This window comes from Dreissena polymorpha, chromosome 11 (assembly GCF_020536995.1).
Source record: "Dreissena polymorpha isolate Duluth1 chromosome 11, UMN_Dpol_1.0, whole genome shotgun sequence".
Classification (NCBI taxonomy): Eukaryota; Metazoa; Mollusca; class Bivalvia; order Myida; family Dreissenidae; genus Dreissena; species Dreissena polymorpha.
This window is the reverse complement of record NC_068365.1, coordinates 82,292,921-82,314,137: the sequence shown is the minus strand read 5'-3', so window position 1 is coordinate 82,314,137 and position 21,217 is coordinate 82,292,921. Positions and strand designations below refer to the sequence as shown.

Below are 21,217 nucleotides of genomic sequence, written 5' to 3'. Positions count from 1 at the left end.
AACAATAGATTGCTTAATAAGAATCAAAACTTAATATCCCCAAAATCGTTGCTTATCTTTGAATAGACAACTCTGCGTCGTTTGGACACGTGGCTTTTTATATAGTTATTAACAGGTCATTCATACAAAACTAAAGCAGTATAGTTATGTGGGTGTATTGGTATAAAATAACATACACCCAAAAGCAAATATTCGTACTGTTTAAGTGTAACTCAAAAGATTACATCGCTTTTTGCATACAACGTTCTTTAGATAATTTTAATATTCAATGCGTTTTAAGATTGAATTATTGGATTATTTCCAGCTTTGTAATATGAACACTGCACTATCTGCCATTAAGCACGAACATTGTCAATATGCAACCCCAGTACAAGTATAAAAATGGCAGTGACCAGAGAGCCGTTTATTGAACACATTGTTAGTGTACAATGTACTGTACATTCAAAACAAGTACGAGTAGAAAGATCCTTTAGATTTTTTTCAAACAAATTGCCCATTTCTCTACACCCGTAACTTAAATATCGGCGTATTTCAGTTCACTTGTTACGATCTACCTGCAAATTCTATCTGTAAATCTCGAATAACAACGTATATATAAATAATGTTTATTCGCTCAAGAATAAACTGTAATTCAACGCAAAGGCCATTTTCCTAAGGGAACGCCAAAACCCAAAACCCCAATGGCATAACCCATCCTACCCAGTCTAATGTACCACTAAGACTCGTCCACTAAGTAAAACCCACTGCAGGTGCATACGTTCGATCTTTTTCGAGCTCGTCGCATATCTAATAGGTCACTCTATGGTTTAATTAAGTCAACAATATCCACCCAACCTCCCACTTATTACTTATTGTAACGCGATGCTTGCCAGATTTGTGCTATATTTCAGTGTAGTCGATTGATATGAGCTCCTTTATAAACCCACATCGTCATGTCTGGGACTTTACAGCGTACGGAACACCGTCAGTCTGTAAAATGATATGCATAGTTCGGCCCCCGACGACAGGATCCTGCGTTATTGACTGTACCATTTTTTGAGAGGAAAGTAGTTTGTTTATCGTCATAGTTTACATGAACACACTTCCCGCCTTTAACGGGAAATATACATTATGTACTAAAATTACCCTACGTTCTCGGGGGAATCTTTATAATACAAATGATCCCAGCCTTGGCAGGATAATTCCAAACCTTTAAAATAATAAATTGCGTAGTTAAACGTTTCGGCATTTGTCGTTGAATAATCTATGTATATATGTATATATCTCGACCGTCCATCTGATATGTCTGTCGCATTTAATTTATATATATATATATATATAGCCATTTACCTGGTTTGTTGTAGCAGGCGACACCGGCGGTTTCGTTAGGCCCACATCTGTGTTCTCCCCATACCCAGTGCAGACACTCATCGATGTTTTTCTCGGTTCCTGTGCATCTCACGTTGTTCAAGAACATCTCGCCATCGCCCTCGCCGTCGCCCTCGCCGAACGCAGCCCAATTGAACGCCTGAAGCAACAGTGAGCGTGTTTGTGAGAGCCAGTAAGAGTGCAGAGCGTTTTTATAAGCTAACGAAAGTACTTGATACAATCCAAGAGTCGCGAAAGTTATGATTTTATGTTTCAAAATATGATCGGGTCTGGTATACGAGTAGTGACTGCTAATTACTTACTAAGATTACGTGAAATGTTTTCTGGGAACTAATCATTTTGTGTTTCAAATTTCATGGGTACGTGTTTTCGAGTAGTGACTACTAGTAACGTACAATGGTTTAATGAAACGAGCTTTTGTCGAGATAATTAAGTGAATGACATCGTTATTAAATTATTATTAATATCAGTGTTTTAAGAGTAAATACAATCGAGCGGATCAATAGGGCTCTCTTTCGTAAAAAAAAATCGTAATCGCTGTTTATAGTAGAAAAATATCCGTTACTTAATCATGTTGTAACACAAAGAATCTGATTTCGTTAGGCCGTTGTATTTTATTTATAAAAAAAAACACACAGCGCGCATTCAAAAACACATAATCGGAATGGCGGAGGTTCATACAAAATGTAAAATAAAAGCATAAATGAAATGATGGATGGAAACAGAATTTCAAAATTTTAACCAGTTTTGATATGTATCAAGAAATAAGAAATAAACAACCAAGCTATGTAATATGGAATTTTTACACCCATTATTGCTGCTTCTTCCTGTATTTGCGCGATGATTATCTGAGGTATTAACTCTATGATTCTACATTCTCAAATCTTTTCTATAAAGAAGGAATGTAGTTGACAATTGTTAATAGTTTTATTTGATCGTTCGTCAAAAAGTTGTAATTCTGTTACTCTTGTATCTTCAATGCAATTGAGTAATTAAATAGTAATTAAATTGAATGCGTTTTAATTCCCTTTTATTATTGTTTAATTTGAGTTACAATGCTATGACGTTAAATTTTATTTACACTTGAATGTATTATGAATATTGCTGGGCCAAGTGTGAGGTTGAGCGCTCTATAACCAGGTTTAAACCCCCAATGCTTTGCATTGACCGTTCCAAGGCGGTGACCCCAGCTTTATTCATATTTTGTGTTTATGTTGGTTTGTATTGTTCCTTAAATAAAGGACCAACTAATTGTTTTTAATGAAAATTCAATACTGCTCCAGCAGCTGGAGTTTCACTTCTTTATATTGCATTGCACAACAGTTTGATGTGTGCTGCGTGGATGCAGTAGCGTGTATCCCCGTACATATCTTCGATGTTGTTATATTTTCAGCCTTCAGAGGCTGGTAGCGGTATTGTGTTTTTATTATTTTTTAAGAAACCTTGTTTAAGACCTTTCTTATACTTAGATTCTTATACATTCTCTTTACTTATAAAGTAAACGTGTATGTTCATCAATTGAGAGTTCTGCAGGTTATACTGAATTTTTACAGACCATTATCTGACAAGCTGCCTCTTACTCTTTTATGTATGTTGACTAGGCAATGTGTATTAATGTGATTATAAGATTGGTGGTTTCGCCAAATAAATAACCTATGGACAGATTGATTACAAAAAACCCGAAAGTTGTTCTCTCACCATTGAGAATTCCGATTACACGTAGTATTCATTTGCCGTTAAATTATAGACAATTACTTTTTTCTAAACCTACAGTCAAATTAAGTTTACTTCGAACATCTTTCATTGGAGGTACAATGCGGCTGGGTTCTAGTTCGCAGCGTAATTTAGCTCCGTGTAATCGGTATCCTACAATAAATAAGTGCAACTCCAGGAAGTGTTTATGTTGCAAGTTTTTAAATATGTCCTCTTTTATTCTTTCATCGGTTAATAACCGCAAATTTTCAGTTAATATTAAATCCGATGTCTCATGAAATTCTATGCATGTGGTTTATGTTATTACTTGAAATGTACCCTGTTGTGGTGCGCAATACGTTGGGCAGACGGGTAGATCACTTAAAACACGTTTTAGGGAACATTTTTTTAAAATTAAAAATAACAATAAATTTTATAACTTCATTTACCAGCACTTTAATAAAACAGGTCATAGCGTAACTAATATTTCAATTCAACCTGTGGAGCAACTTATTTTTAATAAAAGTACTTCAAGTCAGTGCCAATTAAAAGCAAGGTGCATGTCAGAATTTGAATGGATTAAACGTTTGCAATCAGCTTACCCACTTGGATTAAATGATAATATTCTAAATGTTGGAACAATTTCTAAAAATAAATCGATTAATTCATTTTCTCTGTTTAGTAAACGTCTAAGAAATAAACGTTCACATGGCATTAGGAAAAATGGTAACTTAAGGCGTAAATTTAAACGTCTGCTTTCTTTAAATGATTGCTACACAGTATTACAAAATGGGGGTAAACATAAATTACTAAGTGCACTTTGCTCTCTTTCTGTTTCTTCGTTGGCGCATATTGATAAGGAATGTAAACTTATTTTACTTCAATCTGACCCTCTATATGAATGTGCTTGTATTATTGAATCTTTCACTGACTACTATCTTAAACCTTTTATTGAAAATGTACTTAACAAAACTAGAAATCGTATCAAAATTGAGTTTTGTAACAAAGGTCTTGATTTAATTGACCTTCCTAAAATATTCAATGATAAAAATGTACGTCGGTTGATTCCCCCTTATTTCCGCAATACTGAATCACCACTTATTTGCTACAAATATAGTAAACCTGTAAGAAGTATCGTTTTTAATTATAATTCTATTTCCACAGATTTAAATGTAATAAGAAATTGTCCTACATTATGTGACTGTACTAGTTCTAAATATATATATGGTCCAGTTGGACATGTTATTACTGGGGACCTTAATTTGATTCAAAATAAAAACCTTAGAAATTTGCTACGCAGAGGCCCTAAGTACAGACTGCCTATTCCTGTTGATTTTGATGACTGCATTAAGAATATCGTAACTTCCTTACATGATTATTGCACTAAATGGTGCAGGAAGGAAAATGCTGAAATTACTGCACTCAATGATTGGAAAACAAAAATATTTAGTATGGCCATGAATAAAATATGTTTTTATGATACACATCCTTTGGCCCTACCACATTCACCTAAATTTAATAAACAAAATCTCTGTAAATTGCTTGAAGACTTAAAATCTAAATTCGTCTTAGTTCCTGCTGATAAGGCTGCTAATAATGTTATCATAATATGACGAGTGTTTTATGTTCAAACTATTTCACAAGAACTTTCACAAACTACATCATATTGTGAGTACAATAAGCTACCTAATGAAATTATTACCGACCATATTGCCCAATGCATAAAGTTAAATGTAATAGTCAATATTACTGACAAGAAATTGCCATCACTTTACTGGATACCTAAATTACATAAGACGCCATATAAAAGTCGTTTTATCGCTAATTCAGTGTCTTGTACCACCAAACAATTATCAGTGTATCTTACATCTGCATTGAGTGCTATTAGATATCATATAGCTAAATTTTGTAATTAAGTTTATGAAAATAGTAATATTAACCTATTTTGGTCAATAAAAAACACCTTAGAAGTTATTGATACAATTGAAAATAAAAAATATAAGGTGTCGCAGGTAAGTACTTATGATTTTTCGACACTATATACAACGCTTCCTCACGCTTTAATAAAATCCAAACTTGTTTCTTTGATTGAAAAAACTTTTGCTAGAGAGAAATGTTTGTATCTAGCTTTAAACACTAAAACAGCTTTTTTTACTAATCAGATATTAGATAATTACATCATTTGGACTGGTCTTGACTTTTGTGCAGCACTTACTTTTCTTTTGGATAACTTGTTGTTGAATTTAATGGTAAAATATTTAAACAAATTATTGGCGTTCCTATGGGTACTAATTGTGCGCCACTTATAGCTGACCTTTTTTTATATTGTTATGAAAGCGAATTTATGTTAGAATTATCTAAAACTAAGCAAGTAGATTTGATTAATTGTTTTAACCTTACTAGTAGGTACATTGATGACATACTTAATTTAGATAATCCATTATTTGAACAATATATTCACAAAATCTACCCAAAAGAACTAGTCTTAAATAGATCGTGTATATCCAATACAGACGCTGCGTATTTAGACTTACATTTAACTATTAATAATAATTTGATCAAAACTAGTTTATACGACAAACGGGACGATTTTAACTTTGAAATTGTGAATTTTCCGTTTCTAGATGGCAACATCCCTAAAGGACCTTCCTATGGTATTTACATTTCGCAGTTGGTACGTTATGCCAGAGCATGTTCGTGTATTGAAGATTTTAATGATCGTTATCTAATATTAACTAAAAAATTGCTAAAACAAGGCTTTTTGTATCATAACTTAAGAAATAAATTTGCTAGATTTTACTCTAAGTATGGTGATTTAATTTCAAAATATAATGTTTCTTTAAAATGGCATTTAAATAATGGAATCTCCCATCCATCATTTTACGGAGATGTTTTGAAGCGTGTCCGCAAATTAAAATATGTTAAACCAAATGTTCATATTAAACTTTTCAATTTAATTAACTTGTTTTTATCAAAAGGATACGATGCGTATGTACTTAAAAACACGTGTTTGATGGTTTTCGATTCACTATATCTTTCTTCCCTTAAAATTTGGAATCATTAGTGATATTATAGGCATTTTTCACTGTTGAATAAAATTGTGTCATTGTGTCGTATGAACAAATCTGCATGAATACTACATTATAGGCATTTGTCACTGTTGAATAAAATTGTGTCATTGTGTCGTATGAACAAATCTGCATGTAAACTACATTTGGACTCAAATCGTACATCAAATCATTTCTGTCTTCAGTTGTCAAAACACCTATATACTGTTTGATTCCAATAATGTCGCTTTAATGGAATTACCATTTGTATTCATTTGCTTCTTAATATTAAATCACGTAAACTTGTTTTATTAGTAATACAGCCCGATTAATATTTTTATTTAGTACTGCCCTTGGAATTTGTTCACGTCATTATGCCATTATGGATTTTTGTGACGTCATACGACCGACTTTCCCAGTTGTAATCTACATGCATAGGTCATTGGGTTTATAACGTTCCATTTTATTTATATTTTCTCTCTGATAGGCGTTTCTTGTTTGATTTAATTATTTTTAATTTGTTTAGCAGTCACATAAACAACCAAGCTATGTAATATGGAATTTTTACACCCATTATTGCTGCTTCTTCCTGTATTTGCGCGATGATTATCTGAGATATTAACTCTATGATTCTACATTCTCAAATCTTTTCTATAAAGAAGGAATGTAGTTGACAATTGTTAATAGTTTTATTTGATCGTTCGTCAAAAAGTTGTAATTCTGTTACTCTTGTATCTTCAATGCAATTGAGTAATTAAATAGTAATTAAATTGAATGCGTTTTAATTCCCTTTTATTATTGTTTAATTTGAGTTACAATGCTATGACGTTAAATTTTATTTACACTTGAATGTATTATGAATATTGCTGGGCCAAGTGTGAGGTTGAGCGCTCTATAACCAGGTTTAAACCCCCAATGCTTTGCATTGACCGTTCCAAGGCGATGACCCCAGCTTTATTCATATTTTGTGTTTATGTTGGTTTGTATTGTGCTGTATTGTGCTGTTTTGTACTGTTTGGGCAATCGGTCACTTGCCTTAAATAAAGGACCAACTAATTGTTTTTAATGAAAATTCAATACTGCTCCAGCAGCTGGAGTTTCACTTCTTTATATTGCATTGCACAACAGTTTGATGTGTGCTGCGTGGATGCAGTAGCGTGTATCCCCGTACATATCTTCGATGTTGTTATATTTTCAGCCTTCAGAGGCTGGTAGCGGTATTGTGTTTTTATTATTTTTTAAGAAACCTTGTTTAAGACCTTTCTTATACTTAGATTCTTATACATTCTCTGTACTTATAAAGTAAACGTGTATGTTCATCAATTGAGAGTTCTGTAGGTTATACTGAATTTTTACAGACCATTATCTGACAAGCTGCCTCTTACTCTTTTATGTATGTTGACTTGGCAATGTGTATTAATGTGATTATAAGATTGGTGGTTTCGCCAAATAAATAACCTATGGACAGATTGATTACAAAAAACCCGAAAGTTGTTCTCTCACCATTGAGAATTCCGATTACACGTAGTATTCATTTGCCGTTAAATTATAGACAATTACTTTTTTCTAAACCTACAGTCAAATTAAGTTTACTTCGAACATCTTTCATTGGAGGTACAATGCGGCTGGGTTCTAGTTCGCAGCGTAATTTAGCTCCGTGTAATCGGTATCCTACAATAAATAAGTGCAACTCCAGGAAGTGTTTATGTTGCAAGTTTTTAAATATGTCCTCTTTTATTCTTTCATCGGTTAATAACCGCAAATTTTCAGTTAATATTAAATCCGATGTCTCATGAAATTCTATGCATGTGGTTTATGTTATTACTTGAAATGTACCCTGTTGTGGTGCGCAATACGTTGGGCAGACGGGTAGATCACTTAAAACACGTTTTAGGGAACATTTTTTTAAAATTAAAAATAACAATAAATTTTATAACTTCATTTACCAGCACTTTAATAAAACAGGTCATAGCGTAACTAATATTTCAATTCAACCTGTGGAGCAACTTATTTTTAATAATAGTACTTCAAGTCAGTGCCAATTAAAAGCAAGGTGCATGTCAGAATTTGAATGGATTAAACGTTTGCAATCAGCTTACCCACTTGGATTAAATGATAATATTCTAAATGTTGGAACAATTTCTAAAAATAAATCGATTAATTCATTTTCTCTGTTTAGTAAACGTCTAAGAAATAAACGTTCACATGGCATTAGGAAAAATGGTAACTTAAGGCGTAAATTTAAACGTCTGCTTTCTTTAAATGATTGCTACACAGTATTACAAAATGGGGGTAAACATAAATTACTAAGTGCACTTTGCTCTCTTTCTGTTTCTTCGTTGGCGCATATTGATAAGGAATGTAAACTTATTTTACTTCAATCTGACCCTCTATATGAATGTGCTTGTATTATTGAATCTTTCACTGACTACTATCTTAAACCTTTTATTGAAAATGTACTTAACAAAACTAGAAATCGTATCAAAATTGAGTTTTGTAACAAAGGTCTTGATTTAATTGACCTTCCTAAAATATTCAATGATAAAAATGTACGTCGGTTGATTCCCCCTTATTTCCGCAATACTGAATCACCACTTATTTGCTACAAATATAGTAAACCTGTAAGAAGTATCGTTTTTAATTATAATTCTATTTCCACAGATTCCTACATTATGTGACTGTACTAGTTCTAAATATATATATGGTCCAGTTGGACATGTTATTACTGGGGACCTTAATTTGATTCAAAATAAAAACCTTAGAAATTTGCTACGCAGAGGCCCTAAGTACAGACTGCCTATTCCTGTTGATTTTGATGACTGCATTAAGAATATCGTAACTTCCTTACATGATTATTGCACTAAATGGTGCAGGAAGGAAAATGCTGAAATTACTGCACTCAATGATTGGAAAACAAAAATATTTAGTATGGCCATGAATAAAATATGTTTTTATGATACACATCCTTTGGCCCTACCACATTCACCTAAATTTAATAAACAAAATCTCTGTAAATTGCTTGAAGACTTAAAATCTAAATTCGTCTTAGTTCATGCTGATAAGGCTGCTAATAATGTTATCATAATATGACGAGTGTTTTATGTTCAAACTATTTCACAAGAACTTTCACAAACTACATCATATTGTGAGTACAATAAGCTACCTAATGAAATTATTACCGACCATATTGCCCAATGCATAAAGTTAAATGTAATAGTCAATATTACTGACAAGAAATTGCCATCACTTTACTGGATACCTAAATTACATAAGACGCCATATAAAAGTCGTTTTATCGCTAATTCAGTGTCTTGTACCACCAAACAATTATCAGTGTATCTTACATCTGCATTGAGTGCTATTAGATATCATATAGCTAAATTTTGTAATAAAGTTTATGAAAATAGTAATATTAACCTATTTTGGTCAATAAAAAACACCTTAGAAGTTATTGATAAAATTGAAAATAAAAAATATAAGGTGTCGCAGGTAAGTACTTATGATTTTTCGACACTATATACAACGCTTCCTCACGCTTTAATAAAATCCAAACTTGTTTCTTTGATTGAAAAAACTTTTGCTAGAGAGAAATGTTTGTATCTAGCTTTAAACACTAAAACAGCTTTTTTTACTAATCAGATATTAGATAATTACATCATTTGGACTGGTCTTGACTTTTGTGCAGCACTTACTTTTCTTTTGGATAACTTGTTTGTTGAATTTAATGGTAAAATATTTAAACAAATTATTGGCGTTCCTATGGGTACTAATTGTGCGCCACTTATAGCTGACCTTTTTTTATATTGTTATGAAAGCGAATTTATGTTAGAATTATCTAAAACTAAGCAAGTAGATTTGATTAATTGTTTTAACCTTACTAGTAGGTACATTGATGACATACTTAATTTAGATAATCCATTATTTGAACAATATATTCACAAAATCTACCCAAAAGAACTAGTCTTAAATAGATCGTGTATATCCAATACAGACGCTGCGTATTTAGACTTACATTTAACTATTAATAATAATTTGATCAAAACTAGTTTATACGACAAACGGGACGATTTTAACTTTGAAATTGTGAATTTTCCGTTTCTAGATGGCAACATCCCTAAAGGACCTTCCTATGGTATTTACATTTCGCAGTTGGTACCTTATGCCAGAGCATGTTCGTGTATTAAAGATTTTAATGATCGTAATCTAATATTAACTAAAAAATTGCTAAAACAAGGCTTTTTGTATCATAACTTAAGAAATAAATTTGCTAGATTTTACTCTAAGTATGGTGATTTAATTTCAAAATATAATGTTTCTTTAAAATGGCATTTAAATAATGGAATCTCCCATCCATCATTTTACGGAGATGTTTTGAAGCGTGTCCGCAAATTAAAATATGTTAAACCAAATGTTCATATTAAACTTTTCAATTTAAATAACTTGTTTTTATCAAAAGGAAACGATGCGTATGTACTTAAAAACACGTGTTTGATGGTTTTCGATTCACTATATCTTTCTTCCCTTAAAATTTGGAATCATTAGTGATATTATAGGCATTTTTCACTGTTGAATAAAATTGTGTCATTGTGTCGTATGAACAAATCTGCATGAATACTACATTATAGGCATTTGTCACTGTTGAATAAAATTGTGTCATTGTGTCGTATGAACAAATCTGCATGTAAACTACATTTGGACTCAAATCGTACATCAAATCATTTCTGTCTTCAGTTGTCAAAACACCTATATACTGTTGGATTCCAATAATGTCGCTTTAATGGAATTACCATTTGTATTCATTTGCTTCTTAATATTAAATCACGTAAACTTGTTTTATTAGTAATACAGCCCGATTTATATTTTTATTTAGTACTGCCCTTGGAATTTGTTCACGTCATTATGCCATTATGGATTTTTGTGACGTCATACGACCGACTTTCCCAGTTGTAATCTACATGCATAGGTCATTGGGTTTATAACGTTCCATTTTATTTATATTTTCTCTCTGATAGGCGTTTCTTGTTTGATTTAATTATTTTTAATTTGTTTAGCAGTCACATAAACAACCAAGCTATGTAATATGGAATTTTTACACCCATTATTGCTGCTTCTTCCTGTATTTGCGCGATGATTATCTGAGATATTAACTCTATGATTCTACATTCTCAAATCTTTTCTATAAAGAAGGAATGTAGTTGACAATTATTAATAGTTTTATTTGATCGTTCGTCAAAAAGTTGTAATTCTGTTACTCTTGTATCTTCAATGCAATTGAGTAATTAAATAGTAATTAAATTGAATGCGTTTTAATTCCCTTTTATTATTGTTTAATTTGAGTTACAATGCTATGACGTTAAATTTTATTTACACTTGAATGTATTATGAATATTGCTGGGCCAAGTGTGAGGTTGAGCGCTCTATAACCAGGTTTAAACCCCCAATGCTTTGCATTGACCGTTCCAAGGCGGTGACCCCAGCTTTATTCATATTTTGTGTTTATGTTGGTTTGTATTGTGCTGTATTGTGCTGTTTTGTACTGTTTGGGCAATCGGTCACTTGCCTTAAATAAAGGACCAACTAATTGTTTTTAATGAAAATTCAATACTGCTCCAGCAGCTGGAGTTTCACTTCTTTATATTGTACTAAAATGTGCCAACAACGGCCATTGGCCTTCTGGAATTGCTGTAAATAAAATCTGAATCTATCTATTCATACGCGGACTTTAAATACGCTTTGTGTTTTCTTGTTAATATGCTATTAATTTTGAAAAAACACAATATATAACATTCTCGAGGAAAAAACACACACTTAAACGTATGACTTCAGTTTAAAGAAATCATTCGAGACGGTACTTATCTATGCTAACAAGATTTACTTAAATTCACATACAAATTAACTTACCAATCAATTCACGGACCTTATATCGGCAAATATGTTTTGTATTTAGAAGTACTTTTAACAAGGTACAGCAAATCATATTAAGGACAAAAACCGAAAACGTTAGAGCGCATAATGACGACAGTTTAACAAAACTGTTTACAGACGATATATGACTCAAAACATTAAGGTGCCCATACACACAGGGATCTATATCGGGCATGTGCTTCTTAAATATACGTTGCGTTGTTAAACAAGGTACATTTAACTGTATTCGGAAAGACACGTAACGTATGACGGTACTGTAACGAAATATTTGGAAACGGTACTGGTCCGTACCAACCGGATTTTAAAAAAATTCCATTAAAGGGACTTGTTTACAGATTTGGCATGCTTTGAAATTAATCATCAAATGCTTTAAATTGATAAATGTAAACATCGGAATAAAATAGCTTAATAATAAAACAAGAATAAAAAATAAAGAAAGAAAGACAAGTAATCCACACCGGGACTCGAACCACTGACCCTTGGAGTAAAAGTCTAGCAATCTTCGTAATGTCACAAAATATAATGATAAAAACAGAACACTCCAAATTATTCAATCGTTTATAATTTTCAGGTTTTAAAATCGGCAAAAGATGCATATACTGGATAATTTATAGCATAGTAAATGTTCAGTATTACTTTTTCCTCGCAAATATCATAATTACAACGAAAATTTGCAGATCTGAAAAAAAGTTTCATTTTTATTCAATTTACCAAAACGTGAACAAGTCCCTTTAACAGTCCACATACAAATAGATAAACGGACAAAAAAGGTATTGCACGTTTACGCATTTATTGCATCCGTAAACAACCAATTTGTTTCATACGCAACAAAAGACGGATCTAGTATGTATAAAGTAGTGTTAAATTAGGTTTAACGTATTTCTTTCGATTTAAAATGTTTACGACGATGATTTCCAAATGTTCACATTGTTTTCACTGAAACAAACCGACTCAGAATCTAAATCATACTATAATATAATGTAGTACTGTGCAGGTATATGTTATTTCATATGATTTAGTATATACATCTTATGATTACTGCGCACATACTTAATGAATGTGTCATGTAATCAGCCTGTAGATTGATACAATTTTAAATGTATCTACTGATTTTGCATCTTAAGTGTTAAAAGTAGTTTTTTTCTTTCGATATATAGCAGACACCGAATTAAATTTAAAAAAAAGGGGTTAACAAAAAGCTAAATGAATTTGGATTTAATCTAGTGAAATATAAACATTAAGCTCACGCTCTGGGAAAACGGCCCTTAATGCTGTCCGCACAGGCTAAGTATGGACCACCCTTTCCGCCTTTATGGAATTTTTTGATGAAAGGAAGTCGCTTCATTACGAAAATCCAGTCTAGGCTGAAAGTGTCGTCCCTAATCTGGAACGATACTTAACTCACATGCATTAAGTCCCGTTTTCCCAGAGCGGCTCATATACATTCGTCTTAAGTGTTACCCAATAAATATTGGTTTGGCACCGATGCACTTAGCAGTGCCTAGACATATGGCCGTAGGACACGGCTGAACCCCCACATTCCACTATTGTCTAATAACTCAAACAATGTCGAGAAAAGAAACAAACTACCCAGGTTCGCAAGTTCCAATGCTGGTAATAAGTATTTTACGTTTCATCGCGCTAGAGGCAATACGCTTTGAGTTCCGAGCTACACCAGTAAAAACGAGTATTTTACTAAAATAAAGACAATAACTACGGTAATTTTGAAAAGAGACGACCTTAATATGGTGGTGTGTAAGTGTACATGCTGGCTGATATATTTGTAAAAGTTTTTTACCTGTATAAGTAATTCGTTTTAACTACATGCGACATACATATCAGCTGGACGGACGATGGCACATCTGTATGCCCGCCACCCATCTAAATGAAGGAGCATACAAATTTGTCTGCAAATGGAATATGGTATATTCCCTAACCTCTCCCCACTTGTAGCCGAGTTGCCTGCAGACGACAGTCGCCTCCTTGTCCGTCCAGTTCCAGTCGCATACCGTGCCCCAGACACTTCCGTTACGCGACACCTCTACGCGGCCCGTCGAATTGGTGTGACCACCCACGAGGCGAGCACGGACGACTTCCACTGAAATGAGAGAGAGCAAAAGAATAGTTGTAATCCACAGCTCAACATTTTAAGAACATTTCATGAGCTTGGTACAAAACTTATACCGTAAGTACCAATTTGTTTGTTGATTTGTATAGATTTTATTTTTTGAGGTCAGTTAACCAATTCACACTTTTCCTGGGTTGCCGGTTTACTAGCACTAACTGTAAGTACTAATGCCACTAACTGACCTCTGCCTTATTGAATCAGAGGTAGAGTGAAATAGTCCTGACGAGACATATCTTTAAAACATAGTTTCGGCGTAAAACAATTATGTAATTAACTTTAAAAGTTTATTACGCACACAGTTTATAGTGTATACGAACAGAATGGTACATTCCGCGATGTTTTCACGTATATATTGGATTATACAATGCATGTATATCGTCTCTACGTCTATTTACTAAATAAAGAAAATATTCGTCACGCACTCGTGGAATAGGAAATCAACGTCACACATGTGTGGTTAGACAATTGTACGAGTTTCCTTTTATAATGACACTATACTATTTCGGTAGATTTTTCTCACTATGCAAATAAGTGGCATTTATCGATCGGTTTTCATTCATTTTTTTACCTAGAATTCGTGTTATTTAATAAATATCTTGAACGCAATACTGTGTTATAATGATGAGGCGTTTTTCGATAGTTCATTCTGTCTTCCCCTGATGATTTACTTACCGAGCACTGACCATGAAATTATGCGAGATAGAATTTAATGCGTAATTTTAACTGGACCAAAATGTGCGTCTATGTGTCGTGTGAACATGCAGATAATAGTCTGGATTTCTCGACACTGAACAGTGTTAAATCATTTACGCTGTACTCATCTTTAAAAGGACGCATTGATTTAACCAATGTTCAAGGGGATTTTTCTCGAATCAGCCAATGAAATATTCAGTTTTGTTCACTCGGGTCTACTGGCGGGAAATTCTCAACATTGTATAACGTGTTGATAAAGGTCACTTACGGTGAAAATCTGGATAAGAGAGGTACGCCGAAAAAATGATTTCATGGCCAATACCCACATTTGTAGCATTTGTAGTCCAGCGCTTTATGCACTGTAATTGCCGGCCCGGTTCCGTAGATACAAACAACGATTACCCATTTTATGTTTTGTGTCTGAATTTGTGTGTGTTTGTCCTAACCATCAGGACATTATATTTGGTTGCGAAAACCAACTGCATTGCTATCACGGGATGAACACTTCAAGGCCCGTTGATATTCCGCTAGGTGCTTGATACGAGCGTGCAGTACAATTGAGCCGGTCGTGCAAAAACGCATCTTATGCCATATGCACCCCGCATAGCTTCAGACCGACCTGCACATTTGCGTAATCTTGTCAGGGGCTAACATGTTCGCTAATAAGACCACAAAACCTTGACTGACTTTACAGCGGACACAGTAGCGCCTGACCATACTGTGCAATTGCGTTCGCTGGTCAGTAGCTAAGCTGACCAGAGATTATATGAAATCCATTTTTGCATGACGCAAATGAATTTTCAGAAATTTACGGAAGCTAGATAATGACAAGATACTGATATGTTCCGGTGTCATACCTTTAAATACTCCTATGTTATTGATTGATATTTTCTCTCGTCTGCTGTCAGTTTGAATGAATAAATGTCGCTGTAATTAATGGTTGTCATTAGTGGGTAAACAATGAGTTTGTCGTGATTTTATTTAATTATGCATATTAATACGTTATAATATATTATTATTTAACGTTGGAAGCAAACATAATCATCGTTGTTCAACATATCAATAAACAACGCTCAAAGAATTCCCGATCTGGAACACGGCATAGTAAAACAATAGTTTGCTTAATTATAATCTAAACGTAATATCCCCAATATTGTTGCATATCTGTGAATAGACAACTCTGCGTCGTTTGGATACGCGGCTATTTATCTTATTAATTAACAGGCCATTCATACGAAACTAAAGAGGTATATTTTTGGGGTGTATTTGTATTAAATAACATATACTCAAAACACGAATTAAAGTTTTAACTTATATTAAATTTGAATACTACGATTAAAAACGTGTGAGCAAAGTCTAGCACATTGCAAAAAAGGTCTTGTTGTGGCAGACCTCGGACTTATTAGAGAAAATTATTTATATGTTGTTTTTTAATATCGCATTAATAATTAATTAATAGAACACTTCTACTCAGACACTCTGTAATAAAGAAACCGAGACATTCTATATTTAAACGGGACGCGGTACTAGTTGTTACAAAACAAATTCTACATCAATCATGCCCAATTAGATTTCAAATTACAAAGCGTTTGAGCGAGTGCATGACGTAAGTAAATGATTGAATATTACAAATCGTGCAGAAATTATAAATGTGACTTCAGTCTTATTTCACACAACTGTGTTGTTTTTGTTTTTCTTCTGAACTTTTTCCTTGATGTTGGTTAATTACGTCTGCGGTTTGTTGGTTGTAAAATAGTGTTAATTGGTTAAGTGACAACTGTAAAGTTAATAATGTGAATGTTATAAAATTACTGAATCAAAATTGTGGATTGGTTTATTTCGCAAAATAAATGTGTAACACAAATATCAAAATATACAATGTGTGCATGGCATTTCAGTCGCAACGTCTAGCCATTTTACACAATCTTAAAAGGCTTTAACAGATAAAAGATAATTTATGTGGATACTTTCATATGCAAAGATTGTGTTCACGTCTGCTGCTGAGTGTATGTCCTGTATGTTGAACAGTGCATTCGCCAGTTGAATTTAAAATATTCATATTTATAGCAACTGAAGGTCTGTCTTATTTCGAAAATTGGTGGTCTTAAATGACCTTAGTCACGGTTGCTGTTTTACGTCAATAAATATATAAAATGCTTTACTTATATGGCTATATTAAAAAAAAGTGAAATTGTACATAGAATATAGATTCTTGTTAATCAAGGATTTAGCTGACCACCGAGATATAAAATGTTTATTTCCGTGGTTAAAATAGAAACCAAACGTTTGATAAATTAAATAAAAAGTTTTGCTGCTATCAATCGATTCACTTCAGATCCTTGCACAAACAGAAGGAGTAAGAAATATTTCTCGTCAACTATATTATACAACGTAATTGTATCAAAATTAAAAGTCCACAAATAAGCGTTTTACTATAAACATAACAACATCTGCAAAGCATCAACAAAGCGAGGGTTGGGACAAACAATTTCAAACTGCCGTCAAACTACAATCGCAATGGCTAATTGTTGGCATTTCATCATTTATATTAAACCCCATTATACCGGTATTTGTGTTTCAATATTCCTCTTCATATTATTATATAAATTACACATGTATAACAATCATTTTACCGGCCATACAACTCCTGTCTAAATATAAGACTAGTGCGAACATTACGGCAGTTAGGGCCCTGTCTTACCTTACAATTTATTTTCAGAAATTATCCTTGTAATTGACATTTATTTCATCATTTGATATGATTTCAAACCCCACAGATCATGAAAAATAAATGCAAAATAGTGATTAAACACATGTATTACATTAATGGTAAAATTACTTATTGGCTGTTGGATCAACTCTGATCCATCTTTGTATTGTGTAACATAATGAGTTATATATATATTCCGCAAAATGACGTTACTTTACTGTATGACATTGGCGTCACTTCCTGTTTTTGTGTTTTTATTAATACTTCTGATTAAGGCTATGGCCGAGACATGTTTGGTATTTAAGAAGTTAATACAACAAAACGTACGGTATATTTTATTTAATTATTGTATTAATGGAATGTACAGGATAATGTGTTTTACGCTATATAATGTTGTTTTGGCCATCACTTAAACGACCGTTAGGTAGGTTTGCCTATACCAAAATTTTGTTTGAATGTTTGAACAAGTAATAGGCCGTTCGTGTACAAAAACTGTGTTCCAGACAACCTAAACAAAAACCGCCCAAGTGCTTATATGATTAGAACTAAGATATATTCGATCTACTCAGCGTATGTAGAATGTATGAAAAATAAGGCATTTATCACCGTTTACCACGTACAATATACATACATCTTATTATGTAACACATAGTGTAATTTTCTTTTTAGAAAAGACATAATAGAATGCATAACGCTACCAACTGTATATGTTTGAACGTATGCAGTCAGCAATAAAAGTCCAAGAATGCGATTTTGTACTCCAGTTGTCATAAACAATATCATTCATTAACACAGTCAATTTCGCACTTTTTAAAACTTTGTTTAATTGAAATAAATTGTAGTAAGCAAGCTATACTGATTTTCCTTCATTTGTCATTTAACATATTTGCAAAACTGCATTTGTAATCAGATATGAGTAAACTTATAATGTTTTGTTTTGTCCCAAATATGTAATACAGAATCACATTGAGCATGGATTATTGTTTATGCATTCATCTGTATCTCTTGTTGTTTTACAATGTTACTGAAAACAATAAACATTAATACTTGTTTGATAAATACCGTAAAATTATTTTAATATGAAAGACATTTCCTCGACACATGTCTAAAAATGTTCAAAGATCATTTCAGACATGTCTATTTTTTAATTAAAAAAAACAACAATACAGTATCTATTTTGTTGCTATCAAGCACAAGCAGCATAACCCCAACAACTATTATTAAGATCTCTATCGTTGACAGGGTGTTTATTATCGCTAACTGACTTGGTCAGGTACACGTTAACGCACTGCCCGGGTGACGTGTTTTACGGCTAAGTTATGAACTCAGGCCACCTCTGTACTTTGAGTGACATATGCTGTAGCCGCATAGCATGAACAGCGGCAAGTTGTTTGCGACATAATCTTTCACGATCAATGTCAGTTTAACGATTAGGCACATCAACGGATAGATAAGCTTATTATCAATGACCGTATTGCTCAACTCATACTCATTAATATTTAACTTTACCAGCGTTGTTACATTCGACTTGCTCTAATATCATGTTAAATAAGGTAACGTACACTATGCAAGTAATTATGAGGATAAATCTTTTTTTTAATAAAATAAAGTATAGCCTATGTTAAAATTACCCATAACATGACTTCAAATATTTGTTATTCGACGTAAAGCCTTTTTCAGGATTTCGAGAACAAAAGTACGTTATTGTTTCATCACAAGCGTGTGTGTGGTTGTTGTTGTTTTCAAAAAAACTTAAGTACTCCACACTTGTTTATTGAGCTAAGTATGCATTATCACGGCGTAAACTGCACTATGTGCATGCTTATTTGGTATTCGCAGACCTTAAGGTAAAGATAGAACAAACTTATCGTTGCTAAACTATCCAGTTACCAACACCAAATGACGTTCCGATCCTAAGCGCAGCATAATACAATAAATGCCTCAGTTCGGTTGCAAAAATAGTTGTCAGGTACTTTTGCAGCATAGTTGTTTGTAATCCGGTAACAAACTGATATCCTAACTACCGGTATTTTTAATAATTGATAGGTGTACTTTTATGTGTGTTATATAAACTATGAAACAGATATGAACCAATAAGAAAACAAAATGTAATAACACGTAAAGAAATACCGATATATGAATACTAATAAATACAAAGAAGAGAATCCATCATACTTACCATCGCTAGAGGTTATTGTTGATATACTGTCGAGAAAGGCAAACAGTCCAACGGCCAAGGATGCGAGCTGAAACATGGATTTCCTAGATTCCATATTTGCTATGTTGATACAATTACCAATGAAGTCCGAGTAGCGATTTTACACTTTATCCCAATGTTAATCCGCACATTCACTGCAAACACTAACCTTTTTTAGTGTTAAAACGTTTAAATGTTGATAGCGTCAAATCACGACGCGCCAAGGGTATCACCAGCAGCGACACAATACTTCAGAACGCACTCGTGTGAGTAAATTAAATACGCTAACAAAACAATGTAAGAACCTCGACGAAAACCGTACACAAGGCACTTGTTTAGTTTTATAAAGACGATGAAGCAAACGGAGTGAAACGAGTAACGATGACATGTGTGATTATGCTCGCGAAAGTCTGGTAAACTTTATGAATTGAAATGCACCGAACTAAAGACAGCCTTGTCACTATGTGTCACGTATTAAGTTTAATGAGAATGAAACTACTTTTTGCTTTAAAAGAATGATCAACTTATTGTTTATGATGTAAACTTTTCATGCGCCGTAGGTGTATGTTGGTGTAGGCCTGACTATTTAATATGTGATGTAATTGTCTTTCTAATGTGTGTATGTCATGTAGTATTTATAGTAATTATTTTCACTTGTGTTTCAAATCTTGCTCGATTTGATTGTGTTATCACATAATATCTACAACATTCACAACAAATCACCGAATGCCTCAGGTAGGGATGAACTCATCTGCGTAAAGTGTCGTCCCAGGCTAGCCTGTGCACAGTTCAATTAGGGACGACACTTTCCGAGTAAAATGGATTTTCGCTCATAAGAGACTTCCTTTAAACGAACAATACCATTAAAGCGGACCTTAGGCATATGCATTAAGCATTGTTTTCTCAGACCGCGGCTTAAATGTCCTTTACATTATCGGTTGCCCTACCCCTTTTTTTAATTGGTCTTCAACAGCATCTCGCTTTTACTTGAAAAACAAATGTAATTAATACGCTTCCTGATAATGCTTTACTTTACAGGGACGTATCGAATCTGTCATATTTACGCCTGTTTCGCTTTGGAATACAGTATTGATGACTACTTACTCGAGGGGTTGTTGTCAAGTAAAATAGAGTGCTTAATAACGTGTATGCGAGAGTTGTAAATGATTAAATGACTAGTTTATCTATTTTCAAGAAAGAGCGATAATAAAATGTTTACAAGTTGTTGATAACATTATGCTTTTCAGACGAGCCTCAATGACGTATTTACAGACGATGCATCGAATACAATCTCACCTGTATGAGAATGCGGCGAAAAAGACTACGCAATTCAGAATTCGATGCAACATAACCTTTGACTGATCTTTATTAAACCGAACCTCGTTCTGGGAAAGCTGGATTTTCGTTAAAAAGGCGGTTTCTTTTAACAAAAAACATATAATAAAAGTGGACAGAGT

The 21,217-nt window shown here is 33.3% G+C and overlaps 1 protein-coding gene and 1 long non-coding RNA gene across 2 annotated transcripts in view; one reads left to right on the top strand and one right to left on the bottom strand.

Annotated features, from left to right (window-relative positions):
* Nucleotides 1-19,914, bottom strand: part of LOC127849978 (scavenger receptor cysteine-rich domain superfamily protein-like) — a 38,442-nt gene extending 18,528 nt beyond the window's left edge. Inside the window, exons 1-3 of the mRNA XM_052382714.1 lie at nt 19,743-19,914; nt 13,970-14,130; nt 1,330-1,507 (exon numbers count right to left, since the gene is read on the bottom strand). Coding sequence (XP_052238674.1) covers nt 1,330-1,507; nt 13,970-14,130; nt 19,743-19,836 — 433 coding nt within the window. The 5' untranslated portion in view covers nt 19,837-19,914. The remainder of the gene's footprint in view (nt 1-1,329; nt 1,508-13,969; nt 14,131-19,742) is intronic.
* LOC127851481 (uncharacterized) lies at nt 2,866-7,910 on the top strand. Its single transcript, XR_008035788.1, has 2 exons — nt 2,866-2,901; nt 7,446-7,910. It is a non-coding gene; the product is annotated as an uncharacterized LOC127851481 (long non-coding RNA).
* Nucleotides 19,915-21,217: the final 1,303 nt, after the last annotated feature.